Here is a 12,767-nt window from a genome sequence, read left to right on the forward strand (position 1 = left end):
AAGAGTCCCCAGTGACTTAACTGTTAACCCATTTACAGCCAGTGATTACCATTACTGAATCGGGACGTACCTGTGCACTCATGTAAGGTGGATCCTAAGGGGCCACCTTGTACTTCTTGTCCACCTGTGGAGTGATCACACTGGAGCGCACAGGATCCTTAGTTATATCCTCCGCTTATCTAGGCATGCCAAGGAGCATGGGAAGGTACTGGGTATCCTTATGCACTGATGGAAAGTGTGTCAAACAAAAAGTCTTGCTCCATGGGCTCTTTGTGCAGCTCTACGTGGTAGCTGCCCTAAAAGCTACCTGCTGATAAGTGTTAGTGTCCTCTGGAGGTGAGGGGCGAGCAGGGTAAAGGTTAGGGTGAGTTGGTGCAATGGGATCAGGGTCATAAGCACCTCATGTGTCTGTATCATCAGGAGGACCCCCTAAACACTCAGTGCAAAACTGTGGTGACCCCTGAGGTGTGTCATCAGCTTGTATGGGTGGATTGATGTGGAGACTGAGAAGGGGAGTTGGGTGGAGGTGAGGAAGGTAGTGGAGAAGGAGGAGGTTGAGGTGTTAGGGAAGGCTGTTGTGGTGGGCTTGTAGTCTAGTTATTTGTCCTCCTCTTTGGAGGAACAGGAACCTCCAGGACCTCTTAAAAAGAGAATTTCCTCTTTGGGAGGACAGGAGAGGAAGGTGTGGTGATAATCCAACCTGTGCCTTCTATGATCTGAAGTTTGTGCTATCTAGTGTCCATTTATTCCAGAATCGGCTTGACTGGAGAAGGGCTAGTGGAGGACTGGCCTGATTAGCTGGATTCCAAAGTTATCAGCACCGAAGGCTAGGGTGCCGAAGTCTTGTGCTTCGGAAACTTAGTTGCACCGAGGTGCAAGTTGGTGGCTGCTGGATAGGTCCCGAGGTTCGGATCGACACTGAAACAATCTCTCAGTCTGAAGCTGTCAAGGTCGAAGCAGACATTGTGTCTTAAGCCTTCGGGGCCATTTTCGGCACTGAGCTGGAAGGGTGGTGGGGGTTGGGGGTGGGTGCCTGAAACAATCTTTAGGTATCAACCATGACCAGATGGAAGTAGCGGAAAGCAAACCTCAATGATAGGCTGTAGTGCCTTTTTGGAGGGTTTCTGTTGGGCAGCAGGGGCCACAGTACTCATGCAATGGGCTGAGGAAAGTTCCTGGCTCTCGATGTCGAACTTCACATATGACTTGGAGCTGTCTTGGATTAAAAGAGCTTCCTCCTCTTGCTCTGTTGGTTCGTCCTGAGCGAGCTCTTCCAAGACTAGGTCCGGGTGTCGCCCTGATGTCTTCTGGGCCATTTCTAATTGACAAGCCGGTCGGACCCGAAGGGCCTTTTCCGAACAAAAAAACTTGAGTGTGTCACAGTCAGCCACATGCAATATCATAGAGAGGAGGAGTCACTCGATCATGTGATAAAAAAACACTTCTTCCAAGGAAAACAAGCTGCACCACATTCCAGACCCAACATAGATGGTATGAGTTTGCAGAGCATGTGTATCTACAGCCACACATGCCATTGAACACTTGTTTCAATATTTGTGATCATCACAATTGCTTAGGTTTGGTCCCCGAATTCCACTAAATATTCCGTGGGGGTCCACAGAAGTCAAAATTAAGAACTACTGGTCTATAGCATACACAGGAAATACTGACCTGCTAAACTGACATATTTGGTCTACATACCACTGCCTGCTGCCAGTATCAGTTACAAATTGCCCTTGGCACTACTTCAATATTCTTATACAATGAATGCAATAGACAAATTTACCTTCATACTTAATTTACTTTTCTTGGAGCATTTCACACCTGTCCTGGGTTCTTCCAACACTCACACCATGCATAAGAAGTCACGCATGGACTACTGATGAACAGAAAAAGATATCTGTCTAATTATACTCCAAGCAAGAGCAAAACATGATTTCACATACTCAAAAGCTACTTGATTGCTGGAAGCCTAAGGTCAGATTGGGGGTCCATGTGTCTTCCAGGCATGGATCTGAACCTAGAACAAAATTAAATTAAAAAGTACTTGGTATAAGCTTCAATGGGCCTGTTTCCTAGAGCATCTTTTTCACCGATGTATCCCCCATGCAGTAAGCTTGTTGCACATTCCTTTGGGTGGCCCGTCCTGTCCAGTACTAAGCTGTGAACCACATGACATCAACGCACATCCTGATAAGTAGCATATACAGTTTTGATATCAGACTATGTGACAAGGTGGCGCACTCATACGTTGTTCTCAATGCTCTTCAATCCAGGGATGATGTTTGAAAAGTGTTTCTACTGCTCGAGGAACGTAATGAAAAAGTAAAGGCTCTAAATGTCACTTCCCATCCTTTGGTAACATCATTTCCTAAGATTGGAGGATGCTGGATCCATTTCCATGAGTGCAAATGAGAAGAGGTATGCACTTCCTGATCTGGCTCTCACCCATATGGTCACTCACTAAACGACCCCCTGTCCCGTCAACACCTGCCAATGGTGTCGTAACTATCCCCCAGGGAGGTATAATTATCTTCATGATTCTAGAATGTTCAGCTGGTCGGGCCTGTCCCATCCGGTGTCAGTGGCCTTAAGTCTGCCACAGTCCCAGCTCACCAGATACCTTGAAGTCGTCGAGCTCTGTTTTTTTCTCACTCGGCCACAAACATAAAAAGGAAGCTTGGCACTCGGAAACTGTCCGTGCCTCTTTTCACACGAAGATTTGGATCCTTTCACGTATTCCCTGCCGGCAGATCGGGCAGACGGTGAGAGCAGTGCTGCACTCCAGGCACGCCCCGTGCCCGCACTGAAAGACCAGCTTAATGTGGCTGTCAATGCAGATGGGGCAGGTCATCCTTTCCTCCATCTGGCGGTAACGGTTCTGAAGCTCCTCCATGATCCGTGACTGGTCTGTGGCTTCTGGGCCTTGGAGCGCACCCACTTCCGTGTTATCTGCGAAGAAGGAATAAGATGAAACATTTAAACATCACTTTCTGTAATTCAGCAGAACTAATCATCAGCGACATACAGGCGTGGCTTGGTTCCCAATAAAAACATTGTTCCTTTGCTAGTTACTCTGAAATTATTCTCTCAGAGCCTAGGTTACAAGAGCTATATGTAAGCACTTAAAGATAATGGTGAGGCATTTCTGGCAGTGTTGTCAGTACCTTTCTGTGCGTGAATAAATCCCATATTGTTGCTATCATTGATATACCTAAACTGTAGCTGTTAGTGCTACACCCATTTGTTTCTTTTTTTGCGGCACACCTAAAAGTACATGAAATGAAAGCATAACAATTTTAAAAAGTGGACATTAGAAAGTAAATGCCAGAAAAAGGAATGAGAATAAGGGGTGCAGATATGTTTTTAGTGTTGGACAACTATGCATGATGAAAAGAAGACATCAAATGCACCACAAAAATAAAATCCTAAGTGTAGAATGGAAAATGCCTTTTTTGTTTTTGTAAGGAGCAAAAAAGAATTAATTGTAAAGCAACGCAGAATAATGAAGATCCGAGGTGTAAGATTTCCAGCCTGACAAAATAGGCACAATGCAAATGAAGACTTGATCAGGCCGGGGTGGCATCAGGTGGTGGATGATCCATGTGTATCACAGCTGAGACAAACAGTAACTAGACTAAATCCCAGTCAAGCATCAGGCCAGCTAATATCAGAAAATTAGAGGATGGAGCTAGAGTAAAGGACCCACAGAACACCAAATAAAAAGTGGATAAATTGGCTTGTCTTAGGCATCTTACCATCCAGAATGCATCATGGACCTGGTGCCACTGAGACTGGGTTCCAGTAAATAGAGTTGCAGATTGAATCTTGCCAAACCTGCAGAGCGAAGGATCAGTCCTTTGCCAAACTTGAGAATTTTTTTTTCAAGTCGCAGATATGCAAGTAAGTGTTCTAGAATGAAGCACTTTGAACATGCAGGGATCTGTTTGGATGTTTTCTTGTTTAAAAGGATGGAGGCTAGTTTGTTGAGAGTGCATTACTGCAAGCATCTGGAAGGTCCAGATAAGGCTAAGGCATCTTAGAAAGGTATTCTAGTATGCAACAATACATTACCTTGAGAGCCATGCAAAAAGTCTTCAAATGTGAATTTCCTCCAAAGTAATATTTACGGGGCCAGTTTGGCGCCCAAGACTAATACATGAAAAGCGGAATAATTATGTTCTCTTTAGAGCTTACAGAGGTCAGTTTGAAGGAGACCAAGTAAATGGCACTGTAGTAGTTAGCCCATTGATCATAACTGCTTTTTATCTGAGAATGTGTGTCACCAAGCCACCCACTTACCATGGTAGTTAGACTTGTAGCTCTGTCGGAAATGAGAACTAGTTGTTCAAGAGCTAACAACATCTTTGTATTCAGGTAGGAAAGGTTACCAGTGGCGACTGTCAGCGGCGGATCTTCAGTGGAAACAAGCGTTTGCAAAAGAGTACCTGAAGGATTGTAGGGGAGTTAATCTAAAGTTGTTTTGGGTTCAGATCAAGATCTTTATTAATGGTAGAACTGACTGAAGCATAATCTGACTCGGAGAGAGTCTTGCGTAACGATCCAAATGCACGGAATTGTTGTGAAGATTAGGTTACAACCGTGGCCTGATATCTGCGTCAACAGCTCCACCAGCAGGATAAAATCTAAAATGACCACATTGATAATTACCTTTGAAAGGGCGTTATTCAGATCATCTGCGGAGTTATTGGGATTCAGACGGTAAGGGTATGTAGGACGAGGTCACAACGTTCACCCAAAAAGGAGGCCACATCCGTTTAAGAAGAATTGTGTAAGAAGTGCCTGAGGCATACCTTATTAGGAGGAACTCAAGTTTCTCAAACATAGTACCAGAAGTTCCCTACAAGGTACGATCCTACTGCAGAGAAAGACTAGCCATTGCAGGCCTAGCAATACTCAGGTACAATGCAGTGGAGTGAAGATGAATTTGGAAACAAGGTTTCGACAATGGCAAGAGTTCTACAATGAAGTATTGGATGTGGGGAGCTTTTTTATTGCAGCTCTGGCATTCAAGTGGGCTCCTATCAATGGTAGTTCCTGAATGGGAACTACGGAGGAAACATTCTGAGGATTTTGGTTAATTCAAAAGAAAGGGCAGTCGGTTGTTGCATGGCAGTGAATAAAGGTTCTTTTTTTTTATGCACCTGAGTGCAGTGCTGATCTCAGATGTATCATCCACGAGTACAGTTAGGGATGTCTTCTAGGGACTGTCTCAAGCAGAGCTCTGGGCGCAAATGAAGCATTGCTATAGTGTGTGGACTTATACGTTGCATTGACCAGTTTAGTTTTACTCTACATAATTAAAGAACGGTTCAGAGGTAGGTTCAGTCTAGAGTGGTGAGGTGGAGTATATGGTAGAGGTGGAAGCTTCTCAACTTGTACTACTTTTATGGCTTAGACAGGTATGCCAAGAGACCGACACATACACACACTCTCCCTCTCTTTTACACTTGGAATTGAGGGATGGTACAATATATACTATTGCCTTATTTGGGGGGGAGGGAATACTTGCAAGTTATTGACAATATTATGTTGCTTTCGTCAAGCTGAATGATGGCATTATGAACATTACCCTACTAAGGCTTGTTAGCATGTACTTCGAATGTATGACGCAATTCAGTAGAAAATAAAAAAATGGGTTTGACAAAGTATTATGCTAGAATATATGATGCTGCTCTAGTTGATTTTGAAAGCAGAGGTGTTACCATCCGATTTAATAAATAATGTTTATATGAATTGCGACAAGGTGAATGGGATAATATAAGCAGAGAGAAATTTAAAGAAGCCGGGTTATTTGTAAAATATATTTTGGCCTTTTTCCATGCTAAGTCACTTTCTGATTGGAGTGGTTTTAACGGTGTGGGGTGGAACATATTTAAAAAATGAAATTGCAGACAGTGTTGCTTACGTGATCAAGGTTCACGTCGAAACATATTATTAGCTTCTCGGCAAACGCTTTTTGATAACTGCAGCTGGAGTGCCAATCTCTTTTTTTATTGGAGAAGTTTTTTTTTGCAATAAATGTATGTCTGTCTTCTCCTAAAATCACTGCAAAGTGGGATACAACTGTCAGAAGGTGAAAAGCCTAAGTAAAGACAATGGACGTGTAAAAGAAGCTGTTGGTCTTGCACAAACCTTTAGACGTACCAAAGCAGTTATCCACAGTAGGAAACTGGGCTTTGGTTGCAGTAGCCCTCCACTTTTTGCCTGGTTTTTAATGCAATTTAAAGGTGGCGGGTTATTTGTAAAAGATATTTTGTCCTTTTTCCATGTTAAGTCACTTTCTGATTGGAGTGGTTTTCACAGTGCGGAGTGGAACATTTTAAAAATAAAATTTCAGACACAGTGTTGCTAACATGATCAAGGCTCGCGTCGAAACGTGTTGATAGCTTCTCCGCAATAAACACTTTTGCATAACTGCCGCTGGAGTGCCGATCTCTTCTTTATTGGAAAAGTGTTTTTGCAATAAATGTACGTGGTTCTCCTAAAATCACTACAAAGTGGGCTATAACTGTCGGAAGGTGAAAGCCTAAGTAAAGACAATAGACATGTAAAAGATGCAGTTGGTCTTGCACAAACATTTGGATGTACTGAAGAAGTCATCGACTGTAGGAAACTGGGGTTTGGTTCCAGCAGCCCCCACTTTTTGCCTGGTTTTTGATGCAATTTTGACTGCGTTATTGCTAACCAGGTCCCCAACCGCAGCGTTCTCTCCCCAAAAACAAGACAGCTGGTCACTTCATTCCCAAGTGCCCAGGGCTTTAGCACCTCTGTAAGTCCCTAATAAGTGGTACGTCTGATACCTGGGTCATAGTTACTAAAAAGGGTCCCTAATAACTGCACTCCAAGGGACCAAGCACCAAACTCATACAGACTGTCACTGCTGGTTGTGAGGCAAGGTGCTTTAAAAAGTGAAAACAAGGCATGACACACACTTGTGTGCCGTGTCCCCCTAACACTGCATGTAATATATTGCTTCACTGAAACTAGGGATGTTTGGTATCAAACATTTCATATTAATAAATCCTCACTGATTCCAGTGATGGATTCATTAATACATGAACCCAGAGGGCACCTTAAAGGTGCCCCTTGAAAACCTACCAATGACTGTTGTGCTGACTGACTGGTTTTAGCTGGCCTCCCACCAGAAACAAGTTACTGACCCCCCAGGCACGAGAGTCCATGCTCTTGGGCAGTCAGGAACAAAGCCTGCTCTGGCAGGGTGTTACACACACCTCCTAAAAGGGTGACCTGCAAATGAGCATTCCAAGGCAGAGAGCTTCAAAGAGCCCTCTGCCTCAGGTGTGTAAATCTGGCTTACCTAAAGAGGTATGGGGATTTCAACCCATCAGGAGGCGTGTTGCACTTGTAGGTTGGATACACCTCTAATGTGACCAGCCTGAAGAGAACACAAAATTAGTAATTCCACCATCTTGTGTGTGGTGGAATTAGGAATTATGGGACAGGATAATGCCCATTCCTCAACTTAAAGGGACATCTAGGGGGCGTAGTGACCCCATGGGTGAGTAGCCCATTGGCTACTACCTTTCAGTACCGTTAACACTCTAAATTGAGTATTTAGGGGACCCCCTGATACCAGGAATCCAGATTTTAAGGGACACAGAAGGTGTGGACAAAGAAGACCGCTGACCCGAAAACTGTGGAGCACAACAGACTTAGCGCAACCCTGCCAGCTGCACCTGCACTTCGTGAAGAAACAGACTTGTCCTGCCACTGTGCAGACTCCAAGAAACCAAGAGAGGTGTCAGTGCTTCGCCAATCACCAGAGGATCTCCCTTGGAGCAGAGGAGCTGCTTCCCTGCATCTGCAGGCACCACTTGGGATCTACGAGCCAAGAGTAGACTGCCTGGAGGCCAGTCCTGCCACTTCACCGAAGTCCTGAGATGCTGACCTCACCAGGAAGCTCTCTGCACCTATACCTGAAATCAGCGGTTAAAGTGCATTAAAAAAGTATGCAACTGTGATGATGCATGCAACGGGCGGGGACAGTGTATGTGGGGGCGGGGTCAGCTAATGTGGGGGCGGGGTCAGCTAATGTGGGGGCAGGGTCAATAGTGTGGCTAAAAAAAACAACCAAAATATTTAGCATGGTTTTTTTTGGTCTTTCCCCCTCAGGTCGCTATATATAAAATAACACAGCTTGAATGAAAAATACATTTTAAAAAAAGTTAAGAATCCGTGGCAAGCACACTATTGTACATTGTGAAACCTCCATTAGTTACTGCACTGCAGAGGCCTGCAAGTATCCAGAAAGCCACAGAATAAAATCTTGGTTGGTGCAGTGGAGACTAGTGGCTTGTGTACTGTCAGTTTTACGAGGGCCCAGCCTGTGACAGTAAGCACTGAGAACATGTGAGTCATTATGTTAAACTCGCATTACACACAGTATAAGAAATACTTCTACCAAATGTGCAAAAATGTTTCAGATAAAATGGTGCTTCTAAATACAGATCTTAGTAAAATCCCAGTCTGTACAAAATGATTTATTTTGATATAATTTTCCTGAAAAGCACACACTTCACAGCTCAGCTGGTAACTCCTTTTCAATACCAGTGTAAAATAATACATCTTTGCCAACACAAAGGTTAGTGTGATTTGATCAACTCACAAGCCCCCTTTACACTGCAGATTAACCAGTTGTGCGCTTTTGCATTTCTTTCAGGCAAACAGGCACCTAGCAAGAAGACCAGTTTATTGTTCAGCTGTCTGCCACCTCCTCGGTTTCACAGCACAGGAGACTCCCTGAATGAAACTTCAGCTGAAGCATCTGCACTATCAAAAGTTACCATCCCCACACACGTCTGCACCCAGACGCCCCAGAGCCTCCAGAGTTGACCTGTTGGTGTGGCCTTTGACCTTGCCACATACTCACCTTAAGTCCCAGAGAACAGTCCTGTTAAGTCGCCGTTAAGTGCCCAAATGAAGTACATGTTTTTCCCCCATATGATAGCTTTACTGTCCCCAAAAAGTGCACTGTCAATGTTTGAAAATTTTAAAAGTTCATAACTCGAGAAGTACTCCCCCGATTACGGTGGTCTTGGTATCTAAATGTGTATAAAAGTAAATGTTATTTTTATAAATTGGTTTCAGATTTCTGTATCGAGTGTTTGTCTCGCTTACTGCCTTTGTGAGTGCATTACATGTTTATCACTACCCTCTGATAGATGCCAAACAGCTCGCCCACACTACAACAAAAGAGAGCATTTGAGGTGTCATTTGTGCCTCTGTAATTCCTTTGGAGTTTGTTTGTTTCTCTTTTTGGCCTCCTATATAAAGAGCCAGCTTCCTACATCTACCATTGGAGTCACCATAAGTAAAGCAATTATAATAATTTAGTTTTGCGTCACTATATATTCAGTGAGAAATAATTGTTGTTGGATGGACCACATTTGATAACCTAACAAATTGCAGGAGTTGGTGACAACATTACAGTCAGAATCAGCAAATGATTAGTCAAATACTTAGTGTATGTTCTGATAATTTAATAAGCATTGCTTATTAGGATGAGTGTACAAAATGAGACACTTTTATATTAGATTTGGCTAGAAACTTTATAAAAGAATTGTTAGAATGAGAACTAACTGACTGACCAGATGTCTCAGCTATGATTAATGTAACAAAAGTGGATGTAACTAACTGGATGTGAATCCACAGCACTACATGCAAAGAACAGATGCTTGCAGGGTAAGTAACATATTCTGTTCATGATATGTGAGGTTGTAGATATACATCCTATGCATAGACTGTAAAGCAGTACTCCTGTAAGAGGTAGCTAGCTAGGGGATGCTGCAGAAGACTGAACTAGTTTGTAGCCAATGTTTGCTTGTTGACGTGCTAACACGTCCACACAGTCGGGTCAGGTAAACGTGTGTGGAATGGACGACGTAGCCGCTCTACATATGTCTTCCATGGGAATGTTGCCAAAAAAGGCCATAAAGGCTCCCTTCTTGTCAGTGGAAAGCGGACAGGGCTGGGCAGGTAATTGCCAGTTTGAACACACTTGATAAGCATCTGGCTATGCTCCCTTTAGAGAGGGCATGGCCTTTGAGTAGTTTGGTGAAAGCAACAGAGTTGCTGAGTTTTAGGAAAGGGCTTGGTTCTGTCAATGTAGTACATGAGGGCACACTTGAAATCCATAGTAAGGTGAGCCCTCTCTGCCACAGTGCCTGTCTGTGGGAAGAAAGCTTGTAGTTTAATGGTTTGATTTGTGGGAGATACCAACTTTGGCAGAAACTTTGGGTTGGTTCTAAGGACGAGTCTGTCGTTATGAACTTGGAAGAAAGGTTAAGAGCTTGGAGCACGCTCACATACCTTAAGGACGTGATGTGACAAGGAAGGCAACTGTCCAAGATAGGAACTAGAGAGGGTATTAAGTGGGAAGGGACGGAGTGGTTCAAAAGGAGGGCCCATTTTTCAAGTAAGTACTACTTTGAGGTTCCAGACTGGGGCCGGAGGTTCTCTGGACAGGATAAGCCCATTGAGCCCTTCCATGAAAGCTTTTATGATGCAAATTCTGAACCAGAAAGAGTGCTCTCTATTTTGTAAGTAAGCTGCAAATGCAGCCAGACGAAGACGTATGGAAGTATAGGCAAGGCCCAATATCTGAAGATGAAGAAGGTATCAGACATCTTGGACCACTGATTTAAGCGGATCTATGCATTTGGCAAGGCAACAGCGGACAAATCTTATCCGCTTGGCTGCATAACTGCCCCAGTGGTGAGTTTAAGGCCTCTTTAAGGATAGACATACATTCTGCAGGCAGACTAAGGTAACTGACCTCTAGGCCCTCAGGAGACAAATTGCAACACTGAGCTGCCTTGGGTTCAGATGCCTGATGGTGCCTTGGTTCTGCAAACAAGGTCTGGCTTGTTGGACAGTATCTTATGGGGAATCACTGACAAGTCTAGAAGAGTTGTGAAACAGGGTTGTCAGGCCACGTGGGGGCGACCAGGATTAGGGTAAGGGACGTTTACTGAAGCTTTCCAAAACACACACTTAAGTAGTATGAGAGGCCGAAAAGCATTAGCAAGTATCCCTGACCAGTTCATCCATAGTGCATTGCCACTGACTGTGGGTGTATAAACCTAGGAGGAGAAGTTCTAGCATTTTGCGTGGCTGCAAAGAGATCTACATTGGGAAACCCCGAGCGTTGGACGTACAGGAGTAGGACTTGAGGATGGAGTTTTCACTTGTGGACTTGTTGCCACATCCTGCTTAACCTGTCTGAAAGTCTTTGTCCACCCCGGAGGTACTCCACTAACATATATATCTTGTGGTGAAGTATGCAATGCCAAATGTTCTGCCCCAGCACTGACAGCAGCAAAGAGTGTAACTCTCCGTTTCTGAAGGTAATGCATGGCTGTCATGTTGTCTGTCTTCATGATAACTACCTTTGTTGGACCTGATGGAAGAGGGTCTTGAACGCTAGCAGAATGGCTAGCAGCTCCAAGATACTGAGGCAGCCCTGCTGGTCAGGTGCCCAGGTGTCCTGGACAGTTATGCTGCAAATGTGCTTACCACTCCCATAAGGGGTCCGTGGCGACGTTCACCTTTAGAACTGGGTCCAGAAAAGGCCACCCTTGCAACATGTTGTTGCTGTTCCACCACTGCAGAGAGTGATGGGTGTTGGCCCAAATCAACACAGGATCCTCCAACTGACACACCAATTGTAACCATTGTGCCAGTACGCACTGTTGTGGGGGATGCATGTGTAATCTTGCTTGGGTGACTAAGGCAATACAAGAGGTCATGTAGTCAGAGGCAGTAACTCTTGAACAGCTTGGAACCACGCTTGGCTGGGGTAAGCTTTCCCAGTGACTGTGTTGAAAAATGTGCCCAGGAAGGGCTGTGCCAGGGAGGGGTTGAAGGTGGGAATTTACCGTATTGATAGTGAAACCTAAACTGTCTAAAAGGTTCATGGTGGTCTGTGTGTGGGAGAGACATTGATGTCTGCACTCGTGGTCAGCTAGTTGTCCAAATAAGGGAACGGGTGGATGCTGCTCCTCTTGATTGGATTGTCTACCAGGGCATGACATTTTGCAAATAATCTGGTGGCCGTAGTGTCCCAAATGGCATCACCTTGAACTGAAAATGCTGAACACTTATCACGAACTGCAAGTAGCAGCGGTGTGCAGGGAGGATGAGTAGGTGGAAGCAGGCATCTTTCAGATCAAGAGCAGTCATGAAGAATTCTTGTTGCAGTACAGGGATGACATCTTGTAGAATGACCATATGGAAATAATCTGACAGGATGTACTTGTTGAGCAGCCTGCGGTTCAGTGTAGGTCTGAAGGTCCTGTCAATCTTGGGTATAAGGAAGTAAAAGGAGTACAACCATTTTCCACAATTATGTAGTGGCATAGGTTCTATGGCTCCTTTGAGACTGAGAGCATGTACCTCCTCTCGATGGAAGCAATGATGTTCTGCGGAAAGACTGCAGGTTGGAATATTTGTTGGCAAAGCAGTGAGCTTTAAGCAGTAACCCTGGTATATGATAGAGAAGACCCACTACTCTGAGGTGATTTCTTCCCATTGCAGGAGAAACTTGCTTAATCTTCCTCTGAGAAGAGGGGAGAGGTGTGGTGTGATCTGGGGGAAGTAAGAGGGAGTCTGTTTTGCTTTGTCTGGGGTTCCCCTTAGCTGCACCTCCTTTGCCCCTGGTGTTATTTCCTCCATAACCTCCCTTACTGTAACTCCATATGGACTGATGCTGCTGCCACTAAGTG

The 12,767-nt window shown here is 44.4% G+C and overlaps 1 protein-coding gene across 5 annotated transcripts in view; it reads right to left on the reverse strand.

Moving 5' to 3' along the window:
- Positions 1 to 1,423: 1,423 nt before the first annotated feature.
- MIB2 (MIB E3 ubiquitin protein ligase 2) overlaps positions 1,424 to 12,767 on the reverse strand; it is a 358,930-nt gene continuing 347,586 nt past the window's right edge. For 4 of the 5 annotated variants that reach the window (XM_069241040.1, XM_069241042.1, XM_069241038.1 and 1 more), the window contains one exon: positions 1,782 to 2,952. In XM_069241040.1, the coding sequence (XP_069097141.1) occupies positions 2,711 to 2,952 (242 nt within the window). In that variant the 3' untranslated portion in view covers positions 1,782 to 2,710. Of the gene's footprint in view, positions 2,953 to 12,767 lie in introns of all 5 variants that reach the window. The other variant, XM_069241041.1, reaches the window with a different exon arrangement.

This window comes from Pleurodeles waltl, chromosome 6 (assembly GCF_031143425.1).
Source record: "Pleurodeles waltl isolate 20211129_DDA chromosome 6, aPleWal1.hap1.20221129, whole genome shotgun sequence".
NCBI lineage: Eukaryota > Metazoa > Chordata > Amphibia > Caudata > Salamandridae > Pleurodeles > Pleurodeles waltl.